This window comes from Rhinolophus ferrumequinum, chromosome 6, assembly GCF_004115265.2.
Source record: "Rhinolophus ferrumequinum isolate MPI-CBG mRhiFer1 chromosome 6, mRhiFer1_v1.p, whole genome shotgun sequence".
In the NCBI taxonomy this organism is placed as follows: Eukaryota; Metazoa; Chordata; class Mammalia; order Chiroptera; family Rhinolophidae; genus Rhinolophus; species Rhinolophus ferrumequinum.
The window spans coordinates 1,893,669-1,912,621 of record NC_046289.1 but is presented as its reverse complement, the minus strand read 5'-3'; the positions used below and the strand labels follow the sequence as shown (position 1 = coordinate 1,912,621).

The following is an 18,953-nucleotide window of genomic DNA, read 5'->3' as shown; positions in this document are numbered from 1 at the left end:
TGGGAGTGTCGAGCACGCACACTGCTTACAGTCCAGTGTGGACCTGTGAACAACTTGAGATTTTAACACCGTTTGCAAGCTATCTAGTTAGACTGCCACAGTGTCACGGGTCCCTCACCTGGGCACAGGGCTTCCAGGGATGACAGGTCCCTGACGAGCAGCCATATTTGCTGCTTACAAGTTCATTTAGAGTTATTTAGGCCTCATTTGGGTCCCGAGGGACTGCAGGCAACTTGTGAGTAGCATACGTAAATTAGAAATTAGAAATGCAGGAAGAGAAAGAAAATCCAGTGTATAGGTTTTAATTTTATGTATATTTGTAAGTGTGTGTGTGTGTGTGTGTTTGTGTGTGTGCATACACCCTCAGAAAGCTGCTGTACACATATTCCTGAGGTCATAGGGGCAGATCGTGTGGGCCTGATCGTTCACCCTGTAGGCCAGTCAGCCACAAACACCGCTGGGCTCCACGCTGAAGTCTGGATCTGAGTGGGAGTGTCTGAGGCGGTCCTAGGAATCTAAAGGAAGCAGTGACTCCCTGTGAATGTTTTCCTGGGTTGAACCTGATATTCAGAGGGACGGGGAACCGGGACCCAGTGCCTCCCCAGAGGCCTCAGCACAGGCAGGTGGAGTCAGAAAGGCAGGACGGGTGGGTGGGGTGGCAGCACCAGGGGCTGGGAAGGGATCACCCAGCTTGCAGTCCTTGGGGCCCAGTTCTCAGTGCTGAGTACGTGCTAGGCACTCCCTGCATGCTTCCTCTGCACCCCAACACCTGGGGGTGCAGTCTTGGGTTTATGGGCAGCTGTGGACGGATGAAACAGCTGAGTCCACAAAGGTGCTTCCTGTCACCCATCCATGGCCTCCTCCCCTCCTCCCCGTGTTTGAAATATTCCCTTAGAGAAATGATGGTTCCAAAAATGATGGTGGAAGGGGACACTGACAGAAGGAGTGACCCCAGAAGACAGAGGGCCAGAGAAACCCTTGAGCTGAGTTTCCAGGCTTCCCTGCTCCCCCGCCCCCCCACGCCAAGTCCTGAGGAGAGAGCAATAGAGGAAAGGCAGCGATGTCCCAGTCTAGCCCTCTCCTGTGGAGAACTGTCAGGCACGCGTCAGCTTCTAAAACATATACATTCTTAATGTTGAAATCAAATCCATCCTCTATTCAAACATCACATGCAATATAAACTCCCAGAGCCTTGTATAACCATCACTTACTTTATAGATAACTTTCCTTTAACAAAATGAACTATTTCAGATCACAGACATAGTTTTGAGTTTTCCTGTTTCTTTCTTTTAGGATGTTGAAATGGTTAAGTTTTTAAATTTGAAAAACTTGTTGCAATGGGTGAGATAAAATGTACGTGAGCAAATAAGCACCAGTAACTCATATCAAGACATATTTTTAAATTTATAAAACAACGTTTTTAAAGCAGTACAAGAAAATTCTCTTGTATCGTTATGTGAAAACTATATAAAAAGATTCTTACATTTCAGTCAAGTGAGGCCTAAACTATGCAGGTATTCAGACACAAAATGTCCTACTCTGCCAAACAAGAAAAACGACTGACTCCTGAAAGCACTTTTGCAAAAACCCAGGAGGAGATGTGGTGCCATGTTCCGTCTAGTTACTAACTCATTTCCTGGAAAATCACTGAAAAGCAGAGACAGTGTATGGAAACATTAAGAATTGTAGCTTTAAGTATTTGAAAGACAAACACTAAAAACCAGCAACTTCTAAAGTCATTTTATTTTCACTCAGTTTACAAAGGCCGAAATCAACTGGATGTCAGTTAGAAAACTGAAGGCAGAGCTGAGCTCGCTCTGTGAGGACACAGTTGCTTTGCCCTCCCGGGTATACAATACCCCTTTCAAAGCAATGCTATGTATGTCATAACTATATTTAGAAATACGCAGAGAGGAAAATATTACTGCCCCGATTCCAGGCTGTGAATGATAGGGAAACACGTGAAAACCTCATTGACTAGAAAGCTTAAACTCTTTCGTTCATGTCCCTCAATCAATTTCAAATGTCCGATGACATTTGAAGGTGTCCATTGTTGTTTTTAAAAACCCTGTAACAAATTCCACGTGAAGCAAAGGGTAGTACTCTCTCCATACAAGGTGAAAATATTCGATTTTTGGTTTCTTCTTATGGCACTGTCTGAGGAACACAGAGCTGCAAAGTTTTCACCAAAGATTTCAGTAGCTCTGCAGGCAGTTGGAAGCACTGGCTTAAGTTAGTATGTACCAGTAACCACTTCTCTAAGGCTGGGTAACTAACTTTCTTTTAAAAGGCAGAGTAGGAATACTGAGCTTCGGAAATCACGAAGAGCGATGAACACGTTAAAAACGAACCTTTGCATATTAGCCAATGAATCTTTCCGATGGCCACGTATCCTGGGCATTTGTGGGCACCGCCCGGACCTCTTCCTCGGGCGGGGCCAGGGCCTCCATCTCGCGCACCACCTGCGTGAACACCTGGTCCACCATCAGTTTGCTCTTGGCCGTCACCTCCAGGAACGGGCACCGCCACTCGCGGGCCAGCGCGCGGCCCCGCGCCGTCAGCACCTGGCGCTCGGCGTCCAGGTCGGCCTTGGTGCCCACCAGCACCAGCGGCACGGCCTTGGGGCCCCTCAGCCGGCCCATGCGCTCCCGCAGCGGCCGCACGGCCTCGAACGAGGCCTCGCTGCACACGCTGTAGAGCACCACGAAGCCGTCGCTGTTCTTGATGTAGAGGTCCTTGAGGGTGACCAGGTGCTCGGCGCCCACCGTGTCCACGATCTCCAGCAGCGCGGGCGCCGCGTTCACCTCGATCACCTTGCTGAACAGCTCCTCCACCGACGGCTCGCACTGCTCGGGGAAGCTGCCGCAGGCGAACTGCGTGGCCAGCGCTGTCTTGCCCACCGCCACGCTGCCGAGCAGCACCACCCGGTAGCCCTTGGCGGGTCGCGGCCCGGGGACGGCCATGGCGAGACGCGCTGGCTGGATGCGCCGCGGGCGGAGGGCGAGGAATGGCGCGCAGAGGCGGGGGCGGGCTGTGGGGAGGGCGGGGCGGGGCGGGGCGGGGGGCGCGGGGGTGGGGTGGGGGGCGGAAGAGAAGGGAGGGGAGGGACCCGCGGAGGGGAGGGGAGGGGAGGGGATGCAGTGGGGAGGAGGAGGGGCCCCGCAGGGCGGGGGCGCGGGCTCTGGCGGCAGGAAGGGTGGGTGCCCTCGCTCGTGCGGGGACCTGCTCCCCGAGGCTCGGAGGTCACCCGTCCCGCCGCCGAGACGGGGTTCCAGGAGTCTCGGCCCGGCGCGCCTCTCGGCCCCTCGCTCTTCCCTTTGTGTCTGTCCGCCCCCAGCCCGGAGGCTCTGGCGCCGGCCTTCCCCCCCAGCTCCATGTCCCCGGCCTCCCCTCTCTGGAGACCTCGCTCATGGTTGGTCCCTGAGCTGCAAGACCCAGAGGGGCCTTTCTCCCATACCCCCTGGTCGACCAGCCGGGGCCCCTCAGTCAGTCCCTGCCCCCTACTCGCCCTCCCAAGAAGAGCCCCTTCTGTCTGCGGACCAGAAGGTAACCTGATCCCTTCCACGTCAACCGGGAAATGCACGATTTCTCCACTCTTTCTGATCCAGCCTCGTGGCCGGAAGCCAGGCTGGCCTCGCTCAAGGTCAGGCCTGACTGGGCTGCGCAGCTGGGGCCCCTCTCCGGCCAGGGAGGGCCCCAGAAAGGGGGAACCTGGAAGGGAGCTTCACACTGAGGGTCTCAAGTGCCTTTCGGGCCCCCTTGCGCCAGTGCCTTCGTGCCAGGGGACCTTGTGCCAGTGCCTTCACTCTGGCCCCCTCCAGCCCCCCCTTGTCGCTGAGCATACCCCAGGGGAACAACTTTATAAAATGTAAATCACACTTCACTCCCCCACGTAAACCTTCCCTGGCTTTCCATTGTGCCCTCCTGACTTAAGAGTAGAGTGACCACATAACTCACCATCCAAACTTGCTCACTTTTGGTAATGAGAGAGTGTACCCATTCACCTAGCAGCAGGCATAAACCAGGAGAGCCCTGAGCAAGGGGGCTTTGGGGTTACCCTTCCTATAAAGTGGGTCCTCCAGGTCTGACTTCCCTGCCACCAGTCACTCTCCAGCTCTCCAGCTCCACAACCTTCTTGCTGTTTCCCTGATTCAGAGGAGAAAGGCTGGGGGGTGGGGGAATGGGCAGAAAGTCCTGGGATTGTCCACCGGAGGAAACTGCCACCCTCTGTCTCAGGCACAAGCAGATGCCGGCAGGCCTGGGCTGCAAGTGGAGATATCCACACTTTCCCTTTCCCTGTATTGGGGGTACCACTGACCCTCCCTCATTCTGGTGCAGCCCTCCAGTGGCCCAAGTTTAAGTGTCAACAGGATACATCTTGCACGTTGGTGTTTGTTGTCTATCACAGAACGTGCTTTTCTATAATCAGTGCATAAAACATCCTAAATATATATTAATTATATATTGAACACAACAGACAACTTGATTTCTAAATAGAGAAACCTTACAAGACTTACTCTCTGACAGCAAAGTAACAAAAGTAAAAATCAATAAAAAAAAACCTGGTAACTGCAAATATCCTCTGGAGAAATGCAGATTCAATCCAAGTTTCTACCGCTTCCCACAGATAACTTTTGAGGGAACATAGGCAACTCACTGTCACAAAAAAGTCACAAATACACAACGAGAAACATCACTCTGAGTGACAGCCATTGGAAACACCAGCCAACAAAAGTACATTCAGAAAACTGCAGATATTGGAGTTATCAGATACATAAGGTATGTTTTACGTGTTTAAACAAATAAGAAAGAAGCTTAGAAATATTAGCAAGGAACAAGACACTATAAAATATGTTCAAGGAATTTGACAGAGATCCCCCAAAAGAAAAAAAATCTTCTAGAAATGGAAAACATAATAATTTACTGTTTTAATGAGCATAAAACACCCGTTGATAGGTTAAATAGTAACCTAAATGCCCTGTGCCTGCAAGAGATAAGGGCTTTGCATGTTGCCATGAAGCTGCTGGACTTTCACAGAGTATCTTAAATTGATAGTTGGTTAATTTGAGTCTGTCATTATCAGTTTTTGAGGTTTCTTAAAGCCATTAACAAAAGTCAGTCCACCTCACAGTCCTCAATGCGTTAAAGCACACACACACACACCCCACCATGGAAACCATGCTTCACCTTCCACCTGTACCACATCCTAATCATGCCTGGTGAGTCATTATAACTGTCACAGACTCATCATCAGCTCACTCACCGCGAGCAATAAGGTCCTTACAATGGGGTCTGAAGGCTATGTGCTTCTAGGACCCTACTCTGAAGTTTTCTTTCTAGGGTAACTTCTGGTACTAACTCTCTTGATTCCGGTTCCCTCCAAAAGCAGAATCTATGACATGGGACATGGCCTTGTGAGCAAATAGTTTATTTTTGGAATTGATGTCAAAAATCAGGAATGGGGGCCCTGGAAGAGAGAAAAAGGGAAGGGGGGCAACCCCATGCCAGAGTGCATTCTGGAGTTTTCACTGCTGTGGGAGCACACCTCAGAATGGTCCACTCATGAACAGAAGCAAGGGGCATACATTCCCACTGGCACCAACCGTTCACTGCTCCAGGCGTGCACGTGTGCCAGCTAAGTTCAGTGAGCTCTGGCTGCATCTCAAGCAGCAGCTGCAGCAGCAGAGAGCCCAGGGTAGAAAGAAAGGGCTGTGCAGTGCAGCTGAGGCAAGGGGTGGCCAGGCTCTAGCAGAAAAGCCAGCTGGTTGCTGGAGCCCTGACTAGAGCAAAGAGGGGGGCCCAGAGTGTATGAGGTGAGGGCATGGAAGATGGCTGACTCAGTTCTGATTGTTTGAAATATCTCATTTGGGGGGAGTGGTGTACAAGCATCTTATCTGCAAACAGTCATGAGTATACTGCTTATGTACTTTTCTTGTCTTATTGCTTTAACTAGAGTCTCCAGAAATAACAATGTTGAACCATAGAGGTAATAACTGGCATCTCTCTTCATTTCTGACTAACAGAAAGGCCTTTATTTGCACCACTAATATGATGTATACTTTTGTTCTCTAACCAACATTCTTTATCATAAGAGGAAGTTTCAGTCTATTGGGGGTGCCAAAAAATGTATACACATGACTTGTATTCATCTTTTATTATCAGTATATATTGAGTATTACAGTTTTAATACAGTTTTTGCCTTTCTTAAAATGTGTATACATTTTTTTGTCACCCTCTGTATGTATACCTTAGCGTTTTTATTGGGAACATCTGCTGGGTTTTTTGTTCTCTGTAAACTCATAAGGTTTTTCTCCTTTAATTTTGTTAATTTTGTGATTCATAGTTGATGGATTTCCTATTGATGAATCATTCTGTTTCTCACCTCATCTCTTGTCACTCTTCTCCTTGCTACCTTCTAGCCACAATGGCCTTCTCACTGTTCCTCTAGCATGTCAACCTGTGCTCCATCTCAGAACCTTGCTGTTCTCCCCTCCTGGAACACTGTTCCTTCAGATATCTGCACGCCTCACTACCTCATTTTGTTCAGGCCTCTTGTTCAAATGTCACTTACTTTAAAGGGGTCTTCCCTTCCTAACTATAGGTGGCATTCTAGCCCCCCAAAATTCATATGTTGAAGCCCTAGTCCTCAGGACCTCAGCATGTGACCTTATGTGGAAATAGGGTCATTGCAGATGAGGTCAAGATGAGGTCATACGGGAGTAGTATGGGTCCCTAATCCCATATGACTAGTGTCCTTTTAAAAGGGGCAATTGGGACACAGACATGCACACAGGAAGAATACCACATGAAGATGAAGGCAGAGATTGGGGAGGTGTTTCTACCAGCCCAGGAATGCCAAAGATCGTTGGCAAATCATCAGAAGCTAAAGGAGAGACATGGAACGGATCCCCCTCACAGCCTCGGAAGGAACCAGTCCTGCTAACACACTGGTCCTGGACTTCTGGTCTCCAGAATGTGAGACGACACATTTCTGTTTAAGCCACCCAGTCTGTGGGATTTTGGTAACAGCAAGCCCAGGAAACTAACACGTCAACCTAAAAAAGGGCTAAGAATTCAACATGTGCATTTTTGGGGTATACAAACCCTACCACCAACCCATCACTTCTGTGCTGCTGTCTTAGTCAGCTCGAGCTGCTGTAAAAGAATACCATAGAGTGGGTGGGGAGAGGTACCATTTATCTCGCACCATTCTGGAGGCTGGGAAGTCCATGGTCAAAGTGCTGACAGATTCAGTATCTGCTGAGGGCCTGATACCTGGTTCACAGATAGATGTCATTCCGCTATGCCCGTCACAGGGGGAAGAGGGGAGGGAAGTCTTTATCCGGGTACTAATTCCATTCAGGAGGCTCCACCCTCATGACCTCATCACATCCCAAAGGCCCCACCTCCTAATACCATCACTTTGCGGCTTGGGTTTCAATATGTGAATTTGGGGAGAACATAAATTACATGAAATTATTTATGCATTTACTGTTTCCCTCATTACAATGTAACGGGCAGAGACAGTATATTGCTCTTTGCTGCATCTACAGTGTAGAACAGTGGCTCCCACATAGTAGGTGCGCCACACTACAGTTCAGCTATGATGCCTGGTTTGAAAACGTGAATTTTTTTCCAATGCTATTGAAAATTAGGGAACAATTCGAACATAATTTCAATTTTGCATTTTGTATGCCGTTGTGAGAAACATTAGGTGAACACAGAACACTCCACCAGCTGAACCGAGGTGTGTAGGAACACACAACACACATGCACACACCTCAAACATCTCCCAGCTACCTCTTAACCACTGTGCTATGAACCCATCACGCACACCAGGTATTACAACTTTCCGGCCACCTCACATCTCACAAGCTGCAATCCTTCCGATGTTTACTTCCACAAGCAAACGTCAAGCCTTTTCAGATAAAGTGCCACGCTTTGTAATCTTTATACATTAAAAAAAAAAAATTAACAGATATAACTGTGCTATGCTTTTTATTAGGTTCCTATCTATTTTTAATGTGTTACTGGAGTATTTTGGGAGTCCTGCCACAACCCCATTTTCTCTGTAAGTCCCATGGTTCTTATTGTGCATGGCACCCTGTATTTTAGGAATGTGTATGATACATCTCAGCAAAACCAATAGTATTTGTTGAGTGGTTGAATAAACGCTTGCCTTTCCGAGTTAAATCCTAGTTTATCCTGGTATGTGATTTTTTTCAGTATCCTATTGAAATACGTTTTCTAATTGCTTGTTGAGGCTGTCTACCTCCACGGGCTTAGTGTACAGTACAGAATGAGTGGGGTGTGAAGGAACCCAGTAACTGACACCCTCATTATTCTCGCCCAAGACCGAAACGCTTCAGAAATATGACAAAGGGGACTCAAGAACATGTAAATAAAATATTACCTTGTCAGAGATGATGTCTGGGTTGGAGCAGGTGGCTTTCGTGGACTGTACTAGGGACCTCCCTAGTCCTAAATCCACATTTGGACTCAGCTGCCCAGTGGGAACGGCCCTTGAAGTTCATGGCAAGGAACAGCAGAGAGCAAGATTCACACCACGCCCCAGGTGCCCCCTATACCCAATCTCCTGGCCTGGTCTCATTATCGAGGCTTCGTGGGGCCAGGGAGCCTTTACCGGTCTCTGAGCCTTCAGCCGTAGGCCAGTGGGGAGCTCTCTGACCGCCAGTCTCTTCCCAGTTGGGAGGAACTGGATGTCAGCACCTCTAGGCATAGAGAAGGGGCAGCATTCCTGGGAAAGAAGCAGCTGCCGCTGGCATCTGCAGAGAACAACTGTATGAACCTCCTGGGAGGCGCAAAGAGCCCTCTGAATAAGCACTGAAAATACTGCAAACAGGAGGGCGTCTCTGCTACGGGTACAGCAGTGAGGACACATGTGGACACAGCCATTGCAAAGCTGAAGTGATTACTCCCTTTCCAGCAATGAAGTAGGTTAGCTAACTGGACAAAATTTTCTTAGAGTAGAAATTCTGCATGAATAATGTCAAAATCCTTTATTGCATAGCTGCAATGATGGGAAAGAGGAAATGCCCCCAAACAAAGAAGTTGCTGAAAACCAAAGTGGTAGCTGACACAGGCAGCAGCCCCTCTGGGCCATTTGCAGTCTGAGTACCCAAGAGCGCTAGGTGTGATAGAGACAGGAGACCAGGCTCTGCGGCTTTCTAAGGCTCCCACACAAACCTAGAAAGGCCCTGATCTCTGGGAGTTAGTGAATTCGAAAAGTTTCCAACCAGGAGCAAAAGGAGAGGAGAAAGACATTCTCCTCTCCAGGACTCTCGCTCGGACAAAAAAATAAAATTCTTTCCCTAAGATTTGTAATAAGGACCTGGTCCTCAGTGGCAGGTGGGTGTAAATCAAACATTTCTTTGAGATCCCAGAAACAAGCTGAGAAAGTCACTCTAAGTGGGCCCAGGTGATGGGCCCTTAAAGGTGCCAGCAGTAAGGCCAAGCCCTCTGGAGGGCGCACCTTCGGGCGGCTCGCCTGTCATCCTCTCAGGTAAAGCTCTGGTCCAAAGACACAGAGGACATGAGGGGACAGGCCACTACAGGCAAGAGCCAGCACGAACAGTCTCATCTTCAGGCAGTAGGATGGCCAGATATAAGACAAGATAACTATGTTTAAAAACAAAAATGGATTAGAGATATGGGAAACAATGTGACACGAATAAAAAGACTAGCTTTAGCAGAATCCCTCCTCACCACGGTCGGAGGCAAGGAGAACCGCCTGGATTTCAGTCTGTCTTCGTGGGGAGCTGGCTCCAGCTCAGGGGGCTGCAGGCTGCTCAGGAATTTCCCTTCCTGACGACCTGCCCTGTGGACATTATGCTCAGCGTCAGACCTGGACACTGCCCACAAGTGCCCCCTACAGCGGGCTCACTTGAGTTCTGCTTCTAAGAGAAGACCTGGGGAACAGGTGACCTCTCCTGGCGGAGCCGGGCTGGACTTTTCGTTTCTTTCTGATGCTGTCTGCCTTTCCCACCAGGGTCACTGGCCCGGAATCCAGCACTTCTTGACAAAGACAAGTGAAAAAGTTATCATCCCGTCACTTTACACTATGCACGTGTTCAGAACATCTCAGTGAGGCTCAAAATACCCAGTTTCTACTAAGTTTGCTTTGAATGAAATATGTGTAAGGGAGAACACACAGAAACTACTTGGATTGTGGTGACTTTTTTCAGGAAGCTTTGTCGACTCTAAACCAAACTGTGAATTGTCTTGTTTGTGGCCCTTGGTTGTGCATCCCCTTCTCCAAGGAACGGTGGGCCCTTTTGAAGGTAGAGGAGGTACATGGGGAGAGGATAGGACGACCAGCAGGACCCCTGTCCCCAGAGGCTACCTTCGAGAGGTGGCTTTTGGGAAAAAGCTGGTGTGAGAGCCCAGAAACTAGAAACTGACTCCTCAGAGCTGTGTGTACCTGTCAGCCCTCAGAAAGTTCTGGCAGCCTCAGCGAAGGCTGCAGGAGAAGACAGTGCAGGGTGTTGGGGGCAGGACAGCAGTCCTTCCAGTTGAAATCCAGAATCCAGGGGAAGAGCCTGAACTGGTTCCTAACGCTACTTCCTCTATTCAACCCATCAGTTAATCAACAAGAATCACACGCCTCGCACGGGGCAGAGGCCCAGCCGCCCACAGGAGCCCTTCGCAATCCTGACTCCTTCTGGGAAGACCAGGCTGGAGGGGGGAGGAGACCACCAGTGACCAGCGCAGGCTCCAACTCCTCTGAAGTCCTCCCCTGCCCTGCAGTCCCAGGGCTGAGAGAGAGGGGTCGCCCTGAGGCCCCCACCCCACTCCCCACCCCCTTGGCCGACCCTCTAGGCCATTCTCTCCACCCCGCCCAGAGACCAGCTCCTTTCTCCGCCCTGCCGCCAGGACCATCTTTCCCCAACACCTCCCGCCCCCAGTGGCCCAGAGCCGCGACAAAGTCCGGGCGTGGGGACCCCCGGGGGGATGCACATCTGCATTTGGAGCTCCTGGAACCCAGGCCCGGGAGGAGCGCAGTCAGGGTGGAGCTGGGTCAGGACGAGGACGAGGGCGGGGTCTTCAACCCAGGACCCGGCTCCACGGAGCCTGGGGCGTCCCCAGATCCCTCCACCCGGGCCCCTTCCCTTCCTCCCAACCAGTGGCAGTAGCAGCGCCTCGCCTTTCCTTCTCCGCTGCAGGAAGGGAGGCGCCCCTGCCACGTCCCCGCGTGTCCCCACCCCCACTGCCTCCCCACGTGACCAGTGTCCTTGGCGCGGCTCCAACTGGAGGGTCGGAGGGAGCGCAGCTGGGCAGGATGCGTGGGTGCCATTCGAGCGCTACTGGTCCGTGAGCGTGTCGCACCCCCCTGGAGGTGATGCGAGGCCAGAGGTGGCGGATCGATGGGGCCCCGCCCTGTCCCTGCAATGCCCACGGGCCTCGGGTGCTCTGTGCCCAGACACCCGTGTCACCATGGAGGCCACCTATGTTCTGCAATATCACCTTTGCTTTTCAGTTATTTCCCATGAAGCACAGTCACAGAAGGGACAAACTCAGTTTGGGCATTTCTACAAATGTCCTTTTGAAAGTGTTGCCTTTTGTTTTCCTTATGAAATCAGTTTCATGTAACAAAATGCTTCTTCATTGGAGTAGCATCCCAGGTATTGAAACATAATGAAAACATAAGTCAACGTACTATTCGATGACAAAAATTCTCTTAATACATATTTTTTGATTCAAGTTTATTGGGGTGACAATTGTTAGTAAAGTTACAAAGATTTCAGGAGTACAATTCTGTAATACATCATCTATGTATCACATTGAGTGTTCACCACCCAGAGTCAGTTCTCTTGCCATCATCATATATTTGATCCTGTTTACCTTCACCTACCACTCTCCTCCCCTCTTACCCAATGGTAACCACCAAACTGTTGTCTGTCTATGAATCTTTGTTTCTTCATTTGTCTTGTTCTTTTGTTGTTTTCAGTTTTATGTACCACATATCAGTGAAATCATATGGTTCTCGACTTTTTCTGTCTGATTTATTTCTCTCAGCTAATATTCTCAAGATCCATCCATGTTTTTGCAAATGGTAAGGAAATATTTCTACAATATTGAAAGTTACTGACTTTGGTTTGGGGTTTAGTTAGAACTATTTTCATCGGCATAGAGTTATTAATTGCAGCTCACCTGCTCACCAACAATTCTGAAGGTCATAGCTGAACGACAGGCATATGAAAATGCTGCTAAATATACTACAATAAATGAGACAACGCAAGAAGCTGGGTTTTAACTTGACTAGCTAAATGACTTGAAGAGAAAATGCTAGCAATTGTCATGAAGTGGTGCAGGAGGTTTCATACATATGTTTGTATATATCCAGAGGGTGCCCAGAAAGTGTGTACACATTTTAAGAAAGGAAAAAACTATTAAAATTGTAATACTCAATATATATCGATAACAAAGATGAACACAACTCATGTGTATACCTTTTTTGGCACCCCCAGTTTATTATGATGGTTTCCACCCTCCCAAAGGGGAAAAAATCCCCACACATTACAGGGAAGCTTGTTACCGACACCCTGCAAGATCTCAGTTCCCCGCCAAAGGCAGGGCTGGCCCTGGGTCCATACCCCTTTCCTCTCCCTCCATAGGGACAAGGAACTGACCTCAAAGCCTTGAAAGATGGATGAATGGAGCTGACTGGAACACAAAGCCATTTCTGAGATGTCTTACTCAAGTTTCTACAAGTATGACCAGTTAAAACAAGCACTAAAGATTAAGAAAAAGGCTAATCACAAGCTCCTGACAAGTAGAATATACCGAACTGAATCGTTTGTTCAGTCCATTAGTCTTGGCTACTTGTCTTCGAGCTGAGCCATTTTAGTTTCTGGATGAAAACACAGGGAGGCCTACTTCAGTCCACTGTGTCTGTCTGTGGGGATTGTGGCAGATGTGGTCTTGAAAAGCCTGTGTCCAGAGTCCATCCCAATGGTTTCAGGGGACAGCTGCCATCATTGGAGGCTCCTCGGGTGTTTCCTTCTGGAAGATTCCATCTCTGAGCTGTAGTTTGGAGCACAGGCCTTTCAGTAAGTGTGAGGAAGCAGCAGAAGGCACCCGTGGATGAAAATTACCCAGTCATTCATTTCTATCATAACCCATAATGTCTAAACGGAAGAGGGCAGCGTCATCTCAAGACTGGGATCAATTTAAGCATTTATTCACTGATCTCCTGGGAATGGACCTTGGAAGAATTTCCAGGTCGTTTTAGTGTCTCCCATAAAGCACGTCTGACGGTCATCATTGACAGGTCTATTTTAGGCCTAGACACTACTTTTTAAGCGTTCAGTTGGGGCTAGTCTTTGAACAGCAACACGAGTAGGCATCCACTGAGAAGCACACATTTGCTGAAACGTTTGTATTGGTATCTTATTCGAATACACAAGAGCAAGGGGTGTTGAACACGTGACTGGCCAGACTCTCCTGCTGCATCACAACAAATGGGGCGTTCCCAATAGTGCTGACCTAAATTAAAATGAAATCCACGGAATACAAAACAGATCAAGTAACTTACACGCAATCTTTGCTTCCTACAATAAGGTGTAGCTGTGATGCAGCCCAGTGGCCACCCAGGAAACCCAGGGAGAGACTGTTGGAGAGAAACTGTCTGGATCTCTCTTTTTGCCTTGAATTTGGGACAGGCAAGATCAGAGTGGGGAGGCAAGAGGTGCAAGCACAACCCTTGAGAGCCTGAAGCGAAGAAATGGGTCTTTTTATTGTAGACAGAGACTAAACCCAGCAAATAGCTATACAAATGTGCAAGTGTTTCATACTTTCGAAAAAGCTAAGACAACTCAAGAACATAAACATCTTCCCTCTTTTGTTAGTAGCAGACCATTTGCTCAAAGATTAGTTTGTCAAGTGATCACATATTAGGTTGGTGCAAAAGTAATTGTGGTTTTCGCAATTTTTAACCTTTTAAACCGCAATTACTTTTGCACCAACCTCCAGGGCCTCCCCTCCAGGGCAGCCTCTCAGAGGCCAGCGCCTGCCCCTGCAGGCTGCGGCTTCAGTTCAGGTGGCGCTCTGGAGGCACTCAGCTGCCCGAGGCTGGCTCCCCCTGCCCACCGCGCCCCTGGCATCCTTGGACAGAGGCCTGCTCGGTGACTTGGTGCTTTGCCTCCTGACACCAGAGACGTTCAGATGGGAACTCATACAGATGATGCCTTCTGGTCCCTACACACACCCAGAGCAGACTGGGCCTTGGGTCCCTTCACCACACAGAAAGGACACGCTGCTGCATGGAGGTCCCGCCTGCACAGACGCTGTTTTGCAGGGAAGGGTGGCCACCCAGGGGCATTTAGAACCACAGGTACAGAGACCTGGACACCAGAGTGACAGTGCTGAGATCAGGACGCAAGACAGGTCCAGCAAGAGAGAATGGGACAAGCATGACCACAGGAGGGGAAGAGACAGCATAAAACTTCCCTAGAGAGAGACAGGTGTGGGGCGAGAGGGAGAGACAAAGCAGAGGGCTTCCTGGAGGAGGCAGTGCCCATCACAGCCAGGCCTGAGGAGCCAATGGAGACTGAGGAGCCGATGGAGCCTGAGAGCCTGAACTAGAGCTGGGCCCTGGGTGTTGGGGCAGGAGGCAGGGGAGGGGACAGCGAGCAGCACCAGGCCTGGGGAGGGACCTTCCCACTCCACGTAGGCACTAATGCCTCAGACCAAGAGCCCCGACCATCCCAAGTTCAGACTGAATTCCCACACAGCACACACCCCCCAGCAGGAGACAAAGGGACAAGGACACCTAGGCCCAATGCCTCCTGAGAGCCACGTGTATGGTCTCTATGCCCCCAGGATGCAGATGGTCGGTGAGGAGGGTCTGGTCTGAGCAGAGCAGTTGCTCCCCCCAACCCCCATACCTCTAAGCCCCCCAAGGGCCCAGGTACCGGGGTCGAAGGGGGGGGGTGGCAGGCTGAGGTGCCAGCAAAGCCACAGGATGAGACCATGAGTAGGGCACCAGGTCTCTGGGCCTCAGTGATCCCATCTCCGGTCAACACAGGCCAGGAGGCACTTGGGTAAAACCTAGCTGACCTGCCTGGGCCCAGTGCCATCACTATACCCGTTCTCCTCCCAAGGGGAAGAGGAACCCTGGGTGGCCCGTAACCTCCCTGACTAGTGCCTGCAGTCCATGTGGAGTCCCCTCCTGTCATCTGCCCACAGGGCCGCACCAGGGCCTGGGGCCACACCTGCCTGCGTGAGAACACTGCAGGCCCCCCCAGGCCCGGGCCCAGCCTCTCCACACCCCACCCCCACCTGCCCCAGCTGGGCCTGGACACAGGTGCTCCGGCGAGGCCCAGTGTCTCCCAGGAAGTTTCAAGGTGGAGACACTAAGCCTCCAGGGCAGTGGAAGGGGCCTGGGCAACCTTTCACCTCCCACATCCATAGGAGAGGGTAGGCCAGGCCTGCGGATCAGGGCCCTAAGATTAGGGGCTGCACCAGGGCCTGAGCAGGGCAGTGAGGTGGGGAAACCACACCACCTGGCCCAAGGTCACCCCTCCCTGCGCCTCAGCACCACCCCCTCAAGTGGAGGCTACAAGCCCCACTCAGCACCATCTGGAGGATTCCAGGAGCTCTGAAAGGAGGACCTGGGGGCCTCCAGGAGGGGGCGGGAGGGCTTTGGAGTGACCTTCAGAGGACAAGTGCCAAAGTTGAGGAGGAAGGCATGGGCTGGGGCCCTACAAGGAGGGGGACGAGGGGAAGAAGGGGGCCCCATCGGGTGCAGGGGTCGGGGGCCGGGCAGGCCCATGGGCAGGGACATGGGACATAACAGTGCTGGCTGTAGTAGGTCCCTGAATGTAGTGACACAAAGCTGACCCCAGCCCTGTGGAGAAGGCGTCATGGGAGATCATGAAGCGGCAAAGGCGATCCTGGGGACCCAGGTACAGGCAAGTCAGGAAAGTGTGACCCCACCCTCGGAGGGGAGAACCCAAGGGTCCCCTACCCTGTGACTTCAGATGGGGAAACTGAGGCTCAGAGAGGGGCAGGTGGCAGCTCAGTGTCACAGAAGCCACGGAGGAGACAGCAAGGAGGGGTTGGGAGACCTCACAGCTAGAGGGAGGCCCAGACAACCCTGCTGCCACTGAAGCTTGCTGTCTGCGCCCCCACCCCACCCCCCACCGCCCGTCAGGACAATGTTCTCGTGGACCAGCCCCCAGGTGACTCAGGGTGGAGGCCCAGAAATAGGGGGCTAGACAGCCCCTCAGAGCCCCCTCCCACCTCTGGGCCAGTCTGAGCGCCAAGTCACTGCTCTCTGCTCCCCAAGACCAAGAGATTCCACCCAGCCAGGAGGGGACTCGGATAGGCGAAGGGGCTGGGCTGGGACTGAAGTCCGTCCAGATGTCTGGGTTTGTGGCACAGGCCTGACCCTCCTCAGAGTCTCCAAAAGGGGAAAGCAACTCACTGAGCTTGTCTCTGAGAAATGGGCTCAGGGAAGGGGGAGCGGAGAGCCATCAGGGACTGAGCAGTGTCTCTGGGCAGACATCGGAAATGGGAACTAGGGAGGGTGCCCCTGGAGCAGGACCCAGGATGGGCCGGGAGGTGGAGAGAGAAGGGGGAACAGCACTCCAAGGCAAGACTGCCAGCAACCAGACGGGGACTCTAGAGAGCCCCTGTGACCCGAAAACCAGAAAAGGAGGGGCTGGAGGGACCCCTTGGAGGGAGGCGAGGTTCCAGCCCAGCCTGTGACCAGCCTGGCCCCGGTGACAGTGGCAGGACCACGAACCCACATCTGAGACACAGGCCCTGCCCAACCCCGCCTGACCAGACAGGCTGTGAGCAGGCGCACCCTGACCTGGACGTCATAGCAGAACCGCGAAATACAGGAATTGACCAGAAAATGACCCAAAATGCCACAGGCTCTCCTCTGGATGGTAAGAAGAGCCTCTGCAGGTAAAGTGTGAAGGGGAAGAGAGGGCCGACGCCTGGGCCTTGGGGAAGGAGATGAGCACAGAGCATCCAGGAAAGAGGACGCCCGAGCTCCCCCTCCTGGCACAAAGTAAACTGGGCATCTCAGCCATTGTCACAGCCAGTCACCGGCCCGAGATCCAAATTAACTGGCTCAGGTGGGAGGAGGCAGAAGTCAGGCAGAGCTGCCCAGGTGATTCAAATGTGTGGCCAGAGTGGAGGACTGCAGGGGTCCCAGGGATCAGAGCAGAGGGGTCTCCCACACCTGGGTCTGGAAAGCGCACCCTAGCAGGGCATTTTTGTGAGGAGGGAGGAGATTGGCTTCAGGAGGTCAGCTAGACTCACCTGTTCAGCAGGTGGCAGAACATGGAGACACCAAAGACACAGCAGCCCTAGTTAAACCTTCCAGCCCTCCCCAGCACCCACAGCAAGTGAAGGGATCCAAGAAGCCCGAGTTTGCCCCTCCCAGCAAGGTGGACTTCCTGCCCACGTGCCAGCCCACTTCACCTGTGCTGTAGTGGGCCCAACACTAGGCCTCGCCCTGCCATGTGGGGGGCACATGGCTCCCAGAGCCCTCTCAGAAGCCCCTCTGCCCCCAGCTGGTCCCAGAACCCCCTCTGCTGGGCTCAGGGCCCAATGATGGGAGAGGGCAGGGTGGGTCAGAGGGGACCTTCCCCCTCGAACCCCATAGTGGCTTCTCTAATGGAAAGGACAGAGACCAATAGGATGGCCAAGGGAGAGACAGAAATGGGGCAGGGATGGGGCAACGGGGTCACAGCCCTCCTTAGGGTCTCTGGGGGTTGAGGCTCCACCCACCATGTTCTGGGAGCTGAGGCCTAGGCTTCTCCAAATTTGAGATGAGGAGACCCCAGGATGAGAGTCTTGGGCTTGGGAGCCCCAGTGCACCCTGCACAGCACAAAATAGGCTGGCCCCACCAAGTTGTGGTCAGGCAATCTGGCCAGCCCCTGGAGAGCCCTGGGCCCCCACCCCGGGCTCCTTACATCCCCCTCCCCAGGCCAGGGTTGGGCCCAGGCAGGCATGGGGCTCACTCACTGGCCTGAGTGCATCCAGTTGTAAGGCCCGGAGCGGTGAGACTGGGAGAGCTGGTAGGACCTGCGACGCCTGGGCAGTCTGCACCAGGCCTGGGGGGCCGGTGGCAGGTGATTGGGAGTTTCCCCTCACAGGTGCCAGGGCTAGTAAGGACTAGGGCAGATGGGGACAATCCTGGGACAGCCTGGCACCAGGCCCCTCCCTCCAGCCTCCCAGCAACATCACCAGGGCCACAGTGGCTTCATTCTAGGGGACTGTCATGCGGGGTCACTGGTCTCACTCCCCGCATAAGAACACAGGACATGGTCAGGCCAAAAATGAACACCCCCGGAGCCATAGATAGGGGAGTCATACTGCTATAGTCTCGCTGGCGGCTGGGTTGGAGACACAGGAAGCAGGAACCACACAATCTGCAACCTGCCGTCCGCTTCTCTGCCAACCAACCAACCCCACTTGCTAGCTGCAATCCACCCTGCTAACTGCAATCTATGCTTGCTAGCTCAGCCACCATCCGCTGCTACCATAGCCACCGCAGTTACATTAGTAGCCAATGGCTCACTGGTTATAGCTGACGGCCAACTAGCCACAGCTGATGGCCATCCGATCGCAGTTGATGGCCATTTACTACCTGAGCCAGCACCTTTCCACGTGAATCTGAGAGCCTGGAAACTGCACTCCTGGCTCTGTCCCCACACTCTAACCCTCCAGGGTCTCGCCTCACAATCTACGCGACAAACATCTTCCGCGAGGGGCCCTGTGCAAGGAGCCTGGAGGTGAATGCAATATCCTGGACACAGCCAGGGTCTCTGGGCACAGCCAGACTTTCTGGGGACAGCCAGGGTTTCTTAGGGTACCACCAGTCCTTCTGGGCATAGCCAGACTTCCTGGGCACAGCCAGGTCTCCCAGGGCACCGCCAGTCCTTCTGGGCACAGCCAGGGTTCTCAGGGTACC

At 52.2% G+C, this 18,953-nt stretch overlaps 1 protein-coding gene across 1 annotated transcript; it reads right to left on the bottom strand.

Annotated features, from left to right (window-relative positions):
- Positions 1–1,724: 1,724 nt before the first annotated feature.
- Positions 1,725–3,037, bottom strand: LOC117023552 (ras-related protein Rap-2c-like). Its single transcript, XM_033108490.1, has one exon. It carries the CDS (start codon positions 2,961–2,963, stop codon positions 2,361–2,363), a length of 603 nt encoding a protein of 200 aa, XP_032964381.1. The 5' UTR covers positions 2,964–3,037; the 3' UTR covers positions 1,725–2,360.
- Positions 3,038–18,953: the final 15,916 nt, after the last annotated feature.